General features: G+C 39.0%; 1 protein-coding gene across 2 annotated transcripts in view; it reads left to right on the top strand.

Moving 5' to 3' along the window:
- LOC114002232 (sine oculis binding protein homolog) overlaps window positions 1–18627 on the top strand; it is a 117025-nt gene that overhangs the window by 7035 nt on the left and 91363 nt on the right. For both annotated transcript variants that reach the window (XM_027748115.2, XM_027748117.2), the window contains exons 2-4: window positions 2631–2769; window positions 4574–4759; window positions 16800–16951. In XM_027748115.2, the coding sequence (XP_027603916.1) occupies window positions 2631–2769; window positions 4574–4759; window positions 16800–16951 (477 nt within the window). The remainder of the gene's footprint in view (window positions 1–2630; window positions 2770–4573; window positions 4760–16799; window positions 16952–18627) is intronic.

Raw genomic sequence — 18627 nt, forward strand, 5'->3', positions numbered from 1 at the left:
AGAATGGCTTAATTTCTTTTTTTTTTTCAACCACACCACTCTTGTTGAGAAAGCATGATGTTAAAATGGTGTTTACTTTTGTTACTGCTAATATTCAGCTCATTGTACTCTCACTGAAGTTAGTAGGAAAGACCACAGTGATTTACTTTTTTATGAGAGAGTCAAGTCTCTATGATGGGTAATTTCAAAGTCCAGTGTATTTCTTGTCATTGTGAATGTTCATTTTCTTATATCGCTTATAACTTGAACTTTGTGCTGTTACAAACCCAACTATCACTTTGGTTACTTTCGGAAGAGACATACACATGTATGAATTTTCAAGAAAAAATAAACATATATACAACCTTGCTTACATATTCCTTGACAAGTAATTAGAAATTACTCATTGCCTGAGTTGATCAACAGTGCAGATAAAACACAAAGCACCCCCAGGAGGCAAATTTAGAGCTACTCAATTAATTTGGTTGCATGGGATTTAAGTCCATAAGACTTTGTCAATTGGTCTCTACCTTGCTAGATTAGTCTCTAGGGCTGTGTCTCCACAGTTGAAATTCAGCAAAGCAAGGGAAGCTGGCAGATCTTTCCTTCAAGCTTCCATAGACCCTTTCAGGATGTTCTGGGTGAGCTGCAGTGGTGAGATTTCACTCCACAGTTCCAGGTCATTTTGTTATTGGGTTCCCATGGGTTAGAAACAGTGTTAGTGCATTGGTACTCTTCAGCACTAGGAGAGTTTTCTAAAAAGCTAAGAAAACACAAAAAAACTTCTAGAAAAATTTCCCATTTTTGCTAGTTCTTAAAACACAACATTGCATCATTCAAATGAGAGTTTAAATATATATTTTAGAAATAGGTAGGTGTTAGCCACATTACGCTGCATTGTACTCATTAAAAACTGTAGTAGTGACATAGGTCAGATGTAGTGGGCTGTTGTACTTATAATGCTGAGTCTGAAAGTAGAGTTGGAATGATGCAATGTTTTCCAGTAATTCAGGGCTGCACAGGAGAGCCACAGAACTGTGACTTTCATCAGATGGTCAAGTGAAAATGAAAAGGGAAAAACCGAAAGGAAATTGATGCTTCAGGGATCTGCTGTGGGGTTTTGTTTTGGGTTTTCTTTTCCTAAAATATGTTTGTAGCACAATTACACAGATGATACTCTTGAAAGAGTACAAATTGCTTGTGTTTATTGCTTATAGGTGCCTTACAGCACTCATTGAGTGATAGGAACACCTATGTAGTCTGGTGTGATGAATGAGCCAGGAGCAGTGCAGTGCTGAGGTTCTGGAGCACAGTGCCTGCTGTAGCTTTGAATTTGAAAGCAGTTATCATTTCATTAATTTTATTTATTTGTTTAAATGACTGGAGAATTGCTGTGTTCTATCATTGGACTTGCTCCACTCAAAAATTAAGCTAGAGCAGTTACTAGACAAAATCTAGCAACCTGTGAATTTGACATGTACCATTTATTTTGAATCGGCATCATATTCTCCTTATTCCTTTGCTGGTAGCCAGAGTCCTGGGAGGCAGTGCTTATCAGAAGCATTATTTTAGATGTCAAGATCTTGCAGGAATATGAAGTTTGGAATTTGTTGTAAAAGAGTGCTGATAAAAAAAAAAGCAGAGACCAAATATAAAGGCTTTGTGTGTGGCTTTTTCATTTCAATTTATAGGTGTCATACTACTTTAAGCTGATCTTTGCCATCACAATAATTCATTAGCTGGTTTCCTTTGGTAATTTTCTAAATCCATAAGCTGTAGAGCTCCATGGCACTATTTGGTCTCAGAAAGCTTTGTTGCCTGGCTGCAGATTTCTTAACTTACTCCACTAAATCTCCTGGCCCAGTAATGAGTGTTTTCTACAGAAATATTTTTGCCATATGACCTAGAGGACATATTTTTAATAGAAATTGAGGGTTATAACAGTCATGCTCCATGCTTTGCATTTCCGTACAGACATAAAATGTAACTGCACAGCCACTTGGAAATCAGTTTAAAAATAAATATGGCAAAATTGAGAAAGGTTTTCTTAAACAAATATAAGAGATGTTTGTATGAAACATTATGGTAAAATGCTTTCACAGTGAAGAGTTTTTAAGTGGTTTGACTATGTGAGGGCTTATAACTGAAGAAAAACTTCTTTGCTGCGATTTTATTTGATTTGGTTCATGGGCACCTTAAGGAACTGTAATTGTGTCAGTGACCTGCTCCAGCTGAAAAGACTGTAACACAGTAAGATTGATTAACTGTTGGTTGAAAAAAAATTCAGGTTTTCTGTTATTCTCTTGCTGCATTCTTAAATATTTTATAGGAACAGAGACAAGTTGTGTGATGAATGTATGTTAAAATATTTCTGACATTGAATGTCAGAGCAAAAGTCATAAATAACTTCCCTTTTAATTTTCTTTAAATTACAGACGTATGAGTCTCTGTCATAATTACATGTGCCAGTTGGAGATTTAAATGCATTTCACTTTATGCACTTGACTTATGAAATGAACATTAGTCTTTGAGGAGGTGGGCCAAACCTGACATTCCTCATGTAGCACAGATACAGTTCAATTTATGCAGTCCTCCCTTCCTTCCAAATGGTTATTGATTACATAAATAAGTAGGTAATTTTTCTCTTTCAGAACTTTGCAGAAAACACTATGAATGAGCTCCTTGGCTGGTATGGTTATGATAAGGTTGAATTAAAAGATGGAGAAGATATTGAATTCAGGAACTACTCGGCAGACGGGGAAAGCCGCCAGCACATTTCTGTTCTCAAAGGTAATGAGACTTCATGTTTCTGTGTTCATGTGAAGAAGAATTAATAGCTCAACTGTCTGAATTGGTGTGGATTGGGAAGCATGTTCTGCTACTTGTGTCTTGGTTGCTTTGCATAAAAATATCTGAGAGTCTCTTGTGGTATAGGGAAGCCAGTAAGGTATGAGGAAAATCACTTAACAGAATTGCTGTTGGTAGGCGCTTACTGATATATCTTCACAAATAATGCCTTTTGTGAGTTAGTTGAAAGTCATTTATCTGTGGTACCAAAAAACTGCTCATGAAAAGAGGGAGCCCTTTCTTAGCAGAGTGGCTTTAAGGAACCCTTTAGCTTTCCATACTAAGGCTACTTTTAAACCTCTTTAAGTGTTGAAAGATTTTAAACTGGAATATTCCCAACACGTGTAGGAATGAGTGTGAACATTCACAAAAGGCTTCTTATCCACCTTTGTAACATACTGTCTTCTGCAAGTGTAGTAGAAGTTTTCCGGGGATGGAATTTGTTTGGGACAGTGCTGAATCTTTGTGATTCAAAATGTAAAGGATGAGATCCTGTCTGTTTGTTCCGTCATTCAGTTTTTGCCTTCTGACTCCTCAGTCCCATGGGATGGGTAGGGACTTGTCATCAGAGTGAAGAGAAGAGTAGAAAAGTACTGCATCTTGACTTACCGAACAGGAGTTCCACAAAAGTGAGGTAAAGAGAGGAAATTGCAGCAGCTCTTATGCTCTTGGAGTGCCACTTTTCACTGTGTTCATGGACAGCAGTGTTTTGGGTTTTCTTTCTGATAGCCAGGAGCAGCACTGTATTCAGTGAGTGTTGCGGTGAGTACTGATACCAGAGAGACCAGTACTGAAGGAGAGATGACTAGAAAACAGGTGAAAAAATTAGAGGTAATGGGAAACAACCTAATTGTGTTAAAATTGAATGTCTGTGGCTTGTTAGTTCTATAGCAACATTGGTGATCAATAATTATTTTTCATTTAAAATACAATGGCGTTAAGTTGCCTCTGAAGAAACTTGTACCTGTGTAGCAATGCGCTTTGTTTATTTATGTTTTAATAAATAGATCTTTTATTGAGTGACTTGTGGCTCCAGTCTATGCTTGATGAAATTTGTGACATACTTTTTTTTATGGGCACATGATACAAATCCTATGTTTTATGTACCACAGATGTCAAATGTCTGTATTTTTGGTGTGTGCAATCTATGAAAGGGAAAAAAGTACATTTCTTGTTCTGAGTGATGGGAAGAGAGGGAGTATTGAGAATTAAGTCCTGCCCCATAGCTGAAGTGTATGAGAGAAATTCCTACCAATAAGAATCTTGAGGTGATTTTTGGGAATAAAGAATTAGATTAATAACTGTCATCATTTCATGCACACTTTGCTGTGATTTCAATATTTTGTTCATTTCTTTAAATCCTTTTCATTATTACTACTCAGAATTCTTTTCCTCTTCAGTTTATGCTTCTTGCATTGGTGAAGACACAGTACACTGGGTGTGATCACCATACAAACAGTAGAAATAAAGTACAGGAATAGGATGCCATTGACGAAACAAGGCATACATAATCCTACCTTTTACCTTTTGCAAAAAGAAAGTGTGAATTTGATTTAAAAAAAAAATGGAGCATTTCTGAAGAATACTGGAAAGTATAAATTTCTATAAAAGGGAAAATGTCTGGGTTTTTTTGTGCACTCTTCTTGTGTTAGGGTAAGTAATTTAATGAAGAGATTGGTGAAACTATGTAACACCATTTAAGAAATATATGTGTCATACTGTACAATGTGTTCTTTGTGTTTTACAGAGAATTCTTTGCCAAAACCAAAATTACCTGAGGACAGTGTTATTTCACCGTACAATATAAACCCAAGCTACCCAGGGCTTGCAACAGGAAATGGACTATCGGACTCACCAGCAGGGTCGAAGGATCATGGGAATGTACCTATTATTGTCCCATTAATTCCACCACCTTTCATAAAGCCACCAGCAGGTAAATCCTAATGAACATTTTTTAAAAATAGTTGCTGTCATTGACAATGTCCTGAGACTGCTAGATCATGATGTCTTAGCAAGAGGGCTGATTTCGAAATGATTGAAATCCGGTCACAGGGAGCTTTAAAATGGAGTGGAAGAGTGGCTTTAGTTGCTTTAGTATTCTTGAAAAACTTCTGCAAATGCAGTGACAACAAACTTGCACTGCTTGTGACATTTCTCATGCTGGATTATACTCTCAGCACTTCAGTAGAATCTGCTTTTAGAAAAAAAAAAATTGTTCTGGTGAATAAAACCTTTAAATAAATTAATGGAAGATTATTAAATTGAAAATAGGTTTCATGAAGGAAACAGTGAGAGAGACAAAGCCATCAAATCAGTATCATGTCTGTATATCAGCTTAACAAGCTCATACTGGGAAAACTGTCTCTTGATTTCCATTGAAATCCCTGACCATTGTCTCTTGAGGGTTTAATAAGATCTTCACTCTACCCAGGAGACTGTGCTGAGATGTTTTACCTTTTCATTAGATTTTTATCAGGAGTGATTTTATAATATGCCATTCCTCAGAGTTTGCATGAAAAATTATTTATTCCACTCCGCATGCTGCTTACTGTAATCTGTGAAAGGAACTCTTGCTGCTACACCAAGGTGATTAATTGTTGTGTTATTGTTTACTGCTCTACACAGCGTGATAATTGGTGAATCTAGATAGGAATAGGCTCAGTCCTGCTTCCATGGATGTCCCTGGATGTTGTTCTGGTTGCTCTTGAGTGATCAGGGTGACATGCAACACCTACCCTAGAACAGTAGCTCTCTACGCACACAGGGAGGCACTTTGGCTAAAGAGTCCCCACCAGGTGCAAGGGTGCCTCTGCACAGGCAGAACAGCTTGTAGGATTAGGTCCCGGCTTTTAGATGGTCACCTCTGCCCTTTGTAGCTTTTTCAAAAGGTAACTGTAAAATACTGATCAGTCCCAGAATGTGTTTGCCTGTTGTCAGTCATGTACAGTTGCCCCTCCTAAATTATTGTTATGCCCTTGAGTTTTTTCTCTATAGAAGTATACTAATATGCTATGAATAATTTTAAAATGTTACTCAATACTCATTCCCTGCCAAAAACTTTCAATCTATTTTATAGGGTATTTGCTAATTACCAAAGCTATTTGGGCCCATTCCTGCAGCCTTTACACAGCTAAAGATCTCGGGCCATATGGGCTGGATCCTCAACCGTTGTTGATTTGGCCCTAAAGCTTTAATCAAGGGCTTGTGCCATCCCAAGCTATTTTCCCCTCCAATGGGAGTCACAAATGAATCCAGAATGCTGAATTTGTGGTATGCGAACACAAGGCTATAGCATGCATTGTGCAAATTGCCACAGTTGCTGGATTTTTATGACATCAAATAAGCAGGAGGAGATGGAACTATGAAGTAGAGAAACAAATTACTGCAACAATAGTTAAATTGACACAGGCTAATCTTGGCCAAGTCAACTGCCTTCTGTTCTTTGTCCATCCACCTATGGCATATGATCCTGTGTTTGAATGTACCACTAAGGGTAACGTGCAGAGAAGGCTTTTCATAAGTATTTTTCAACTTTACTTTTTAAAATCCATTAATTAATAATGATTGTTGTTTTACCTACATAGGGGATATAAATGCATAATCTCTGCCTCCTCTGACTTTATCCCATGATCAGTAACGAGCACTAGATTACCATGACTTCTGAGCAGATGAACATATTTATCTCACTTTTGTTTCAGAGAGCAAAGCTTGGGAGGACTGGAGGGGGAGGAGAACCACAACCTTTGTGGGATTTGCAATAAGCATGGCCAGTAATTGTTTTGTTTTATCTTAGGGCGTAGGTGCCCTACTCATGATCACTCCAAAGAACCTGGCAAGAAATGACTGGTGAATACAAGTAGAAAAGGGAGTACAAAGGAGAACCAATGTGCAAGGCAGTGGTCTTGGCACTGCACTTTGACACTGTTCTGTGGGCACTACATCAAAGCAGAAAACTTCAGAGTGGTACAAAGTCAGACAAGAGTAACTCTGGGGATGTTTTCTTGGAGTCCCTCACAAACATAGGGGATGACCTTGGAAACAGCACAAAGGTGCTTCTTTGAGTTGAGCATGCAAATGATTAGACTCACGTCATTAATTTTCAACATGGGGGACAGACAGACTATGACTGACCTGTGACAAGAACAGAAGCAGCTTACATTTGTTTGAGTTAATAAATGAAGTAAGACGACAGGAGGGAGAGGCAGAAAGAGGCCAAGAAAAAGGTTCGAGGTTGAAACACTGGGCAGGAAAAGGGACATTTACAGTGTGTTTTCAGTAGACACACATAGGACAAGGTTACATTATGGGCCAGAGAGAAAACCAGGTAGTAATGCACTGTAGTGACTGATATGCTAAGAATTGGGATGCGTCCAGACTTTGTGAATGGATGAGGAAAGCTTTTAGATATTGTACAGGAGAAAAATCTACAAGACTTAAATATAGCTCGAAACAGAGTACCCATAGGTAAAAATGATACCTAAATCATGAACCTGAAAGACAGGAAAGATGGTGCAGTCCAACCTTATTGAGCAAATAATATGGAGTGAGCACTCAGGGAGAAATTATTAAGACTTTAATTCTTGCTGTATTGATCTTGAACAGAAGGGTCAGCATGAGTAAAAAGGTGTCAGACAGGCTGAGGTATTCATTTGGACAGGAGTGTAATGGTCTGAAGAGGATAAGCAGATCCAAGAAACAGTCACAATGAATTATTAGTTGAATAATTTTTGCTGATAAGATTCTATTCAGATAAGAGGGAGAAGAGAAAGAGCAGAGCATGGGCGATGCTCACAGAAGCCTGAAGGGAGAAATGGGAAGGATACTTGGCAATGTGCACTGATGTAGCAATTGTAGAGGTAGAAGACACTGGGGAAGACAGTCAGGAAGCCAAGGGAAACAGGATTTCCAGGGAAACAAATATGACTCCTCATATCAGAAACAGCTACCAGCTCGAGCAAGAGGGGGAAGTAGTGCTGATCCTGAACTGTGTCTAGGAAGCTGTCATTGAAGATTTCAGCAGATTAGGTTTTCCTTGAGTATGCTGAAAAACTCTGAACTGTGTCCTATCTGCATTCATATTTTGTACAACCAGGCTAAAACCTTGAACATTTAACAAAATTACCTTTTTTCCTTACACCTTTGCAGTAAGGCGTTTTGAAAACTAAATAATTTTGACTGATCTGACTAAAATTTATCTCCAAGCTGTTCAGATTTCTCTTTTAGTCAAATGAAATGTTAGGTACAAATTGGCTTATATGATCCTGGAAAACATTAGGGGTCTACCTAACCAAATAGGTAGATCCAATAAAGGCACTCTCTCTTTGCTGTACCTCAAAATTACACCCAAAAAAGGCTGAGTTAAATGCATGGGCCCTATGTGATGCACTGATTGTCTACAGACTCGTTATAGCATGTCAGTGGAGGATGCTAAATCCAGTCATGGGAAGCCTCCACCAGAGGGATGCAAATTACTCTGATGTGGAGGCTGTTTGCAAGACCATTGCACTGATTTGTACCACCAGGCAGGTAGACCACACTCAGGCAGTCTCAAAACAAATGTGACTTTATAAGTCAATGTCAGCCATCCAACCTGCATCTGGAAGAAAAAAGAAGTCAGTGCAGCCTCCAGAGAGCTGGTGTAAGAGTCTCCTTGTGGCCAATAACCGTCTGTCTTGCCTAGCAGGCTGGTCACTACGTTTAGAATTGGCAGGAGATTCTGCAAGATTTTCAGGGTTAGTCTTGAGTACAGCTTGTTGCAAATCAGTGATCCTAAGTTTATTTCTACTTAGTGTTAGAAGATTCTTATTTTCTCCACAGCAACGTAAAGAAGGTGGGTGGGGTTTTTTTGTTGGTTGTTTTTTTTCCAATTTAAAAATTATATAGAAATAGCAAGGAACAGAAGTGCAATAGCCAGGAATGATCTAGAACTAAAAATTCTACCACAGTTGTGCAGAGTAGTTGGCCTTAGTATGTTTCGTGCAAACCTTTTTTATTCTGCAACCCTTAAGGACAGAGTAAATCTAAGAGGGCACTTAGGGTGACTCTGCCCTTTTGCTCAGGCAAGTTTGGACAACTCTTGTTACATGGGATGAAGGAAGGCAAAAATCAAGACTAGTTAAAGAAGAATGCAAAAAATTCTTTCAATGCAGGTGAGAACACGCTGCCTCCTCCCCCTGGCACCTGCTGGAGGCTATGGTGTCTCAGTTTTCCCATTTCTTTGAGTGCTCTTTGGCTCTTTGACTTACTTTATCTTGGGATCCCCATGGCAGTGCCTTGGTAGGGGAGGTACAACTGCTGCTTGTTCTATCCTTTGAGCATGGATGTTGGCAAAATCCTTCCCTTTCCTTCCTCCTTCTGTGTACAAGCAATGCACGGAGTGCTTCTGCTCCTCTGAGCATCCCAAACAAGAACCAGCTCCCTGCCGTGCTGAGCTGCCAGGGGAGGTCACTGCCAAGGGACACAGTGGAAGGGGAGGCAGAGAGGATGATGTTATGCAGTTGATTGAGCTTTTCACAGTGGAAAGAAGTACAAGGGGAAAATAATGCTCCCTCCCAGGGTTTTCACAAGATACTGAGTACATTTGGAAAAGGAAAGGGTATTTAAAACCTACAACCCACAGATCAGTGTCTCTACACAATGTTAGGTTCAGTGATTTCCAAGCTATAATGATTGGAATTGTACCAGAAGCTATCAGAAACTCAGGAAAGTAAAGAAGAACTGGGCTAGAAGAACTGTATCTGGTGAGGCAAAATGTCTTAAAGGAGGAGCAGAAGCATTTCCAGTTCTGACTACCTTGTAAAATAGACCCGTGACCTAAGCTGGCGAGGAAGTGTCAGATTCAAATACAAAAGTGAGTAATTAGTTATTTTATAGAAAGGAATGAGTGATTTTCTGTGTTATGTCTTAATATTACTTTAGAATTAAAGTTTATGGGAGATTTTGTAAATACAGGTGCACATGAGTAACTTTGTGCAACATGCGGGAATAAGCAGAGTCCCTGCCCTACAAACATGCTGGAACTGCCTGCTGAAACCTCTCTCAATATTTATATTGTATTCGAGGAATCTGGAAGCATCACAGATGTTTTAAATGGTGTTTAGCAGGGCAGTAAAAATAAACTTCTAGATCATCTGTCAAAATTCACCAAGGAATTGGATCTATGACTGCATCACTAAGAAGTTTGATTCAAGGTAGAATACAGTGGCAGTTTTCCTTAAATAAAGACCATACTATTAGATCTAATTAAGTCTATATATTGAGGAGACTTTCATTTTGCTATGCTCTGGATCCCTCTTCAATATTTCACAAATATCTTATTCCAGTTGCTGAACAACATTACAATTTCTCTAACTACAGGTTTAGCTCTTTAATAAAGACCACTGCAACAAATCCTGTAGTCGCTACTCTTCAAATTATTTCTCTTGTTTTCAGTTTGAAACTAGTAAGTAGGCTTATGCTGCCTGTTTTTTTTAAATGCTAGTGGTTGCCAGGATGCCTGCCCCATCTAGCCCACTGTTGATATCTTTTGCTCTGTGTAGAGGGCCAAGTGTTTCCTTTGTGCTAAAAACAAAATCACAAATCCACACATTCACCTTAATAGCATATATTCAAAATACACAGGGAGTTCCCCCTCTATTAGCTGAAATAGGTGCTTTTTTTCCACATGTTTAAAACCTGCCTAAATGCCAGCTTTTGTGTTGTGTATTCAGTCCTTACTGAACTATGCATAAGAATGTGCCTAAGCTCATACATAGAAAATGTAGGCAGGCGGTGGTTCCCCAAAATGATTTTTTAAAAGGAGCTGGGACATTTTGCTTTATTGGCAGAGTAGTGAACTTCAAGACTGGTCCTTAAAAGGAAATGCATTGTAGAGCCTCTGAGGTATTTCCATAGCGATGGCAGCAGCAAGCTTTCTATTGTCAGCCCTATTTTTTAATCTTCCTCTGGTAATTACTTTTTCTAAGGTACTTTTTGTACCTTAAGTTTGTCACACCCCCCATCTATTTAGAGGATCAGCACTTAAGTGATATCACAAGTGGATCTACAACAATGTCTCAGGAGTTTGTTTCTTCATTTTTTTTAGTTTGAGATTGATTTGGTAAATCATTTTGGGTGTAAGAAAAATTACTGTAATGGTGCTTCTGCCTTGCTTGGGATCAGCAACATCAGGAACTGCTTTGGGATGAAAAGTCTGAATACGTGCTCTTTGGTTTTCTTCAACAGCGATCTGGGGTTTCAGAAGCAGCAGGCGGGTGACTCGGAATTAACCAATTCTGAAATCCTGGCACATCCCAGTGGAAACAGTGAGCCCTTATTGTTATTGCTGCACATGCTAGAGTCAAGTTAAGATCTAATGTCTTTAAAAAAGGAAGTTTTTGCAGCTTTTCATTAAAAAGTCGTAGAGAAAGCAGCTGAAATATTTAATGATTATATGCCAGTTTATAGTTTACCATCTAAAGGTAAAAGTGCTGTTTTAGCTCCCTACCAAAAAAACCTGGGATCTGAACTGCCTGTGTGAGGGGGTGGAATGCAGCAAGCAGAAAAAGAGAGGAAAAGTGGAAGAAAGCAGTAGTGGGGAGACACGTGGCTTCTGATAGTGTGGTGGAAGGAAACTAATAGCAGAGTTGGATGGTTGGGAGACACTGCGGAGATATGGAATGCCAAATATTTGCTGTATCAGATCACAGATACAACCACAGACAAGGTACAGGTTTCACACAAGCTCATTCAGTCCAAGTGCCATATTTGAAATCTCAGTCCCAAACCCTGTGTCCTCTGGTCTTCCTTCTGCACAACAGAACTTTTTCAGTACTGCGGTTGGGCACCTTCATTATTTTCTTGACTGAAGAACTGAGTATCTCCTGCTGCATTTCTTGCAAGGAAATGTGGAAAGTAAGGTTTTGAAGTACCTGCTTGTGGATCAGAATAACGTACAGGATTAGAGCTGTAGCTGCATTTAGTTTCATCCACCTTTTTGAAACCGGAGTTAAAACTGAACATATGTATCAGATCAAAACGGTTATTAGTGGAGTATTGCAACCTAAAACTTAGTAAACCAGTAAGCTGATCAGGATCTAACTCCAGAATTGTAGGGATTTTAGGAACATTATATTAAACACTGTAGGTCATGCTGGTTTGCTTAGATAAAGACACAGGACTGTACATGATGCATTTACTTTATTGTACTCATTGCCTTCCTTCACTTCCCCCCACCTCTCCAAATTATGGTTCCGTATAAGATCGATTAATGTAAACTACTGCTCTTTGGATTTAAGAGGAACAATTTTCTGCAGCTCCTTCACACTGGTTTGAAAGGAAAAAAATACCAAACATTCCGCTTAATTAAGACCTAAAGAGGCGGTGCAAACTTTTGATGATTAATTGAAGCATGCTTTAGACTGATGCATATTTAGTTATTATAATGTGATAATTTTATCTTGTTATACAAACTACTCCCTTTGGGAACATGATTTAACACTGCAAGCACTCTGTGTTTATTGCATTGTTCATTATGAAAAATACACAGGCTAAAAACCACAAGGAGATGTAACTGAACGGTGTCTGTGTGGTGGGTGCAGGGAGTAATTCTTCCACCTGTAATGACACGACCTAAAGGTAGAAAAACACAATATTGTAACTCCCACAGTAGCTCTCCCTATGAAGAGTTGAGATCTCAGAAAAGTAGAGGCTGGAAATTTAGACCTTGTAGAGTATGTGGAAGGAATATATCTTTCTATTACCTGGTGTAATTACAGAGGACAGCAATATGTACGTTCTGCTGAATATTCTCCTGTTACTATTCAGTTGTGTCAGTGCCATCTCCTCTTTGTCTCACCTGTATGAGTGCCCATGCTACCTGTCATAAGTGTGACAGATACGAGAATATGCTAAACATTTTGCAAAATCAGGTCATAAAGTTGAAGGCCCAGATGGAGGAAAAAAAATGCAGTTATTAAAAAGTGTTTTCTTTCACTCAGGATGATCAGTGCCAGGACTTGCAAATGATATTTTTGTACTTTACAAATGTGTCAGCATAGCTATGTAAGTCCTAAAAGTGATGGTGAATGATCTTCATCAGAAGAGCTGCTCCAGTGAGAGTTCATGTGATGGACATAGGCATGGTGTCAGGATGAGCTCATGTTACTTTAAGTAGATATACTGAGCCAGACTACCAGCAAAAGTTTGACTGTGAGCAAAGGAGAACATTGCCGATGTAATATACTGATGTAATTATTGTGGAGAAGCTTTCTTAGTACAGTTCTAATCAGAAAAATATTAGAATAAAGACTGAAGACAGATAAGCAGTCTCAAATTGCTGGATTTGAAATTCCCACTTCCCTCTGAACTTGTTGCTTCAGGTTCTTCTTGCTGAGTGTTCTAGGGACAGGAATTTGATACATTTTCCTGAAAGAAGGGCGGGAATCTGGTAAAGTGATTTTCAAAGAATTTGGCCTTGAAAAATGAAAGTCTGTGAAAAAGAGAAGAATTTTATCTTGAATGGAATGGAAGATTTGAATTTTTGGTTTCATATTATTTCAATTTGTGTTTAGCAAATGACAGCAGTTAAATCCCAAGACTCTGGCTTTACGTATTTCACACAGTCTTACTGTTTGAGTCTAAGTTTTTGCTTCCCATTGCTGGTAGAAACACACGAAGTATCACTTTCTGTTAACATTGCAGTCACTAAGCTTAATACACTGTAACAAAACATCCCTATTAGTTATTTTCACAAGGCCTGCTCAGGTCTCTACCACAACTGGTGCCAAGAAGGAAAGCACACAGTCAGGTTCGGACCTTTATCATTGTCCCCACCTATCATCCACACCCATAGGCCATAGGTCATAGCTCTGTACCTCTCCTCGTCACAAAGCGTGGGACCTTTTCTCTGCTGTTCTTAACTTCACTTGAAAATGAAAGAAAGGATTTGATTTTAGAGCAAGTTTTCCTCCTGGGCAGGGCTCCTACTGATGGTCCATAATCGTGTGATACTGGATATTTTCTATTTCACTTGATGAACTCTGTTACAAAAAGTTAGAAGTGCATCAAAAATTGACTTGGGCAAACCTACACCTGAGGGAGATTACTTAAATAGTGATGTATTAGTGTACTGTCTCAGGAAGTGCATGCTCTAAACCGTCTTCTGAAGTACTGGTGTTTCCTGGCTGCCTCACGTGGCCGTGCTCAATTAATCTTTTTGTACCATGTTCCTGAGTCTGTTAAATGAAGAGGCATCTAGTTTTATTATTACTGTTACCATGAAAAGGATTATACAGTATGTGACAATTGTTTGATGACTAGGGTGAGAAGGGAGTAGAATAGAGAAATAATTGAACTTCTTTGTATTTAGCTAGACTATTTTTCTCCCTTTCTCCCTTCTTTCAAAATGATGAACATTTTGATGACTATTGATGATGACTCCTGGATATCACCTGTCACTTCCAGGAAGTGCAGACAGTGACTGGAAGTAGTAGTTCGTAGACCATTCTTTGCTGTTTTATTGACTGTCAGATCCATGGACCACAAGTGAAGCAGTGCTCTTCAAAGGAGTCCCCATGAGGTGGTGGTGAAGTTTTACTGGTCAGAGCATGGCAAGATAGCAACTTGACGTAGTAGGTCCCTTTCCCTCATTCCTCCTCTCCTCTCCTTACCAGAGAAAGTCTTTGGTAGAAGGAGGTGGATTGAATCTTACTGGCCTGCATAACCTCCTGCAGAAAAATGCATAATGTGGCTTTTCCATGTAAACAGCTGCTGGTGGGAGCCTGTGTAATTGAAAACAGACGATTGTGTGGATCTTTCTGATCATCCATGGGAGACAGTTCATGAGTATCAGTGAACAGGAGTTGAATGATAGCTGAGGTGTTCTCCCTATCAAGTCGCTCATGAAAGCCCCTGAGAATTCCAGTGGCGAAGCTCTGTGTTTCCCCTTAAAACTCTGCCCCAGACAAGACAACTTGCTTCAAAAAGAGCTATTCCAGCACCTACTTTGCCAGTGAACTCTCTTTCAGCTCTGTAATATTCTTTTTTCATTTAAGAGAGTTACTCTCACCAGAAATGAAGGCTATTAGAAAGGTATCACTGGTAGATCTTCTCTTTTCCAGAGATAAAATACTTCTTATCAGTAGGCGAATAAATGTTGCTGTTATCTGAAACAAGAGTCTGCCGTCTTGTTCCTTTGATTCAGAGGATCTTCTGTTGCCCTGATACATTCAAAGGGGCAGGTTCAGTCTGTAAGGAATTGGTTTATTATGGTGTAAAAGTAGCTGAATCCAGGTCCCTTTGTAAAAGCTTAGTATTTTAAAATGGCTCAGGACAAAAATGGGAGGAAGAGCTCTTGGTCTGTGCTGGAGTAGTTAGCATCCTGGACAAGACTTGTCTGGAGAGAAAGCTGCAATGACCCTGTGCAACACCACTGTAGCAGCACCCTGTGTGCATGGCTGATATTACAGTCAGCTCAGGGGCAGGCTTTTTGACCCTGTAGATGGCTCGTGATAATTTTGGCAATAGTGTTTTGATTTCCCTTGATGTGCAGTATATGAAGGTATTTATAATATTGGCAAATCCCACACTAAAGGATAAGTGATAAAATACATTAAACACAAATCTGTGTTATAACTTAGCCTTAAATATTGGTTTAAAGGTAGACAGTCTGATTAAAACTAAGAGGTCATTATTTTACATTGTAGAATTTTATTTGTTGCTGTAAATCATAACACAATTTGTCGAAGGAAAAAAAGTTATTAAACTAGCAATATTTATTCCAATAAGGTGAGTAAAATGCAGCACGTAGTTCTGAGTTATGATAGTCAGGGAAAGGAGCCAAATCACTCTGCTAAAAATTAGTTTGCCAATAATTTTACAGAACGATGACAGCGTAGCTTCAAAAACAAATCCTTTATAGGGAAATAGGATGGCTGCATGACAGAATCTCTGAGCTATGAATTCTCCACAGCTCATGGATCAGGAACTACTTTAACAATTAGTCTTCAGGGATTTTTTTTCCAGAAGTTAGACAATGGCTGCTGTCTGTAACTGAAAGGTCACTCTGTATCATAAACTGGACATGAGAACTGAAGAATTCTAAGTCAGAAAGATTCCTGCTAACTTATTACCTTGATCTGTTCAGTAGGCTTAACTATTCACTGCCCTTGTCTGTGAAGCTGAGGTGGGAATGATGACCACACAAGGATATTGCTGCCCTTTAGCAAATAAGTCCTGAGGTTTTTTTACATGACAGAAGGCATTACATGCCACATTCGTAACACACATTAGAGAAGAGCTTGAAAGAAGCTTGGGAACTCTGCCTGAAATAAAATTTGACCGATGAGCATAATGACTGAAAAATAACATGGCAGATTTTGCCACAGTGCTGCATCTTCTGTTTTGCTCAGGTCTGTGTTTCTGTGACTTTCGAATTCACACAAAAGCTGTTTTACGCTAGTCATTATTTCAAAACTGCAGAAAAGGGGCATTCCATGTTCCTTCCTCCTATTTAGAAGAGGGCTTGTGTTAGAGACCTGCCTTGGTGCAGTCTCTTCTAGCTGTGTTTTGTCACCAGCTTGCTGAGCAGAACATCTCAGGGGCTCACTACTGCAGACTGTAAGTAACAAGAACAAAGCAACAGTACTCAGCCTCCAGTCTTGGTTACTCATTTAATAAGGAGTTGTGCACTCTTAAACACACTAAAAATTTCTTGAGATTTCCAGAGATTTTCAGCCATGCACCATTTTTGAAGCTAATCATCTTTTCCAGCCATTTTAGAAGCAGGTTTTAGTCTGCCAAAGCTGGCTGGTACGGGTCTCCGGCTGCCTGAGGATGAAGCTGGTGATCACAGGCATGCACAGTTCTGCTCTCTGACAGAGAGGAAGTTAGAAATAAGATGAAGCAGTGCTATTTGTATCTAAGAGTAATTGTGCAGATGTCTGAGGAAGGAGTTTGCATCTCATGTAAACATTGTTCTTATATTTTTGTTGTAGAAGATGATGTGTCAAATGTACAAATAATGTGTGCCTGGTGCCAGAAAGTTGGAATCAAGCGCTATTCCCTGAGTATGGGAAGTGAAGTGAAATGCTTCTGCAGCGAGAAGTGCTTTGCAGCTTGCCGAAGAGCATATTTCAAGAGAAACAAGGTAAGAGAAATAAGGAAAGATGCAATCTACATAGACATAGCTTTATGACCCAGCTTGGGTCTTATTTAGCATCTAATAGAAGCTTTTTTCTTTTGGTTTTTTTTCTCTTTCACTAATCCCTCCACTTTCCATCTGTATTGTCTTTTGGACTGTCAGCCCTTTACTAACCTTCTTTCTTTCAGTTTCCTTCAGCTTCATGCTTGAGTTTTGTGAGAGTCAGGGAATTTAAATACTGATAAGCATTAATATGACTCCCAGTTTGGCTTTGAGGTCCCAGGATACTTGCTGCACATACACAACTAAGAGGAGGTATCACGGAAATAGAGTAGAGGGGGGTTGTGTATGACAGTGTCACCAAGTCCCAGGGCACTGGAATCATGACCAGTGGGTAAATGCTTTCAGGGCCTAAGTCTCGGTCCCATCACAATAGTGGACATCTTTTCACTGCTGCTAGTGAGCTCTAGTTTCATACTTTTAAAATGTATCATTACTAATAAATTATCAGTGCTGCAAAATTCAGACACTATACAGCTTTTGGGTTGGGGTAGGCAATGTTAGAACATCTAAAGTAACATCAAAGTCCCTCCTACTCAATTTAAATTTAACTCCGTCTAAAATTAGAATTCAATCCTAATATTGAATGTCTACAAAAATTGCTGTAATCACTGAAGTACAGTGCCTGAAAATGCCCTCTAGGTTGCTTCAGCAGCTGTTTCTGTATAGCAGAATGTGCAATATGTCATTTAAAGAAAAATAAAGAAGAAACACTCCAACATTTTTAGTTGTTTAAAAAGTAGCTATGCCCTTTTGGTGCTAAATAGTGTGAGACTTCAGGTAGCTTTATTGTCTTAGAGATGTTTATCATTCATAAAACCCTCTGCATCCTAAATGATGCCATCTTCCCTCATGCTACAGAACATACCAAGCCTGTCAAGTTCAAATTGAATTCAGGTCTCTAAATCTGGTCTTTTACACCTATGATAATAACAAATAAATACATACGGATTCTATATTCAAGATGCAATGTTATAGCAAATTAACCTCCTTTATAAATTTGGGTCACATCATCCTACCAAAAAAAAAAAAAAACGCCTGAAGAATTAGGTTGCAAAAATCAGTAGAGTGGAATTTTAATGGCAGTCTTGGAGAATCAAGCTCATAGTGTCTACTGGAGCAGACAGGCAAGTAAAAGTCACATGAGTCTTCTCTGAAGTGTTGTTTACATTCTTTTTGTCTAAAGAAAAGTGTAGGGGAGGGAAATACATGCTCCTTAAGTACTCCTCATTCGAAAATAAACTCACATGGATGTAAGTGTACGTGCACACACACACGTATACGCACATGCAGTTCAGTGCGCGTTAACAACGTGTAAGACACAGTCTAGAAACTCTAGGCTGACAGGATACAGATCCCTGTCAGCTGAGTGCTCCTATGACTTCCAGTCACAAATTTACATGGGTTAGATAGTTAAGATAGTTCATAGTAATGGAGGCATTATCAGGGATCCCGCTTAGGTGGTACTGTGTGTTCAGAATTGATGAGTACCAGATAATTTGGGAAAGCTTGGAGACGCAGATGAAAGAACAGTAGTTCTTAGTGGATTCTTTTTTACCTACATCTTAGATCCTGAAATAGGAGGTTTAGATCCCTACTAAATGAAAATAAATACATGTTAA

This window comes from Pipra filicauda, unplaced genomic scaffold (genome assembly GCF_003945595.2).
Source record: "Pipra filicauda isolate LSUMZ 115617 unplaced genomic scaffold, ASM394559v2 scaffold176_size3548034_pilon, whole genome shotgun sequence".
Classification (NCBI taxonomy): domain Eukaryota; kingdom Metazoa; phylum Chordata; class Aves; order Passeriformes; family Pipridae; genus Pipra; species Pipra filicauda.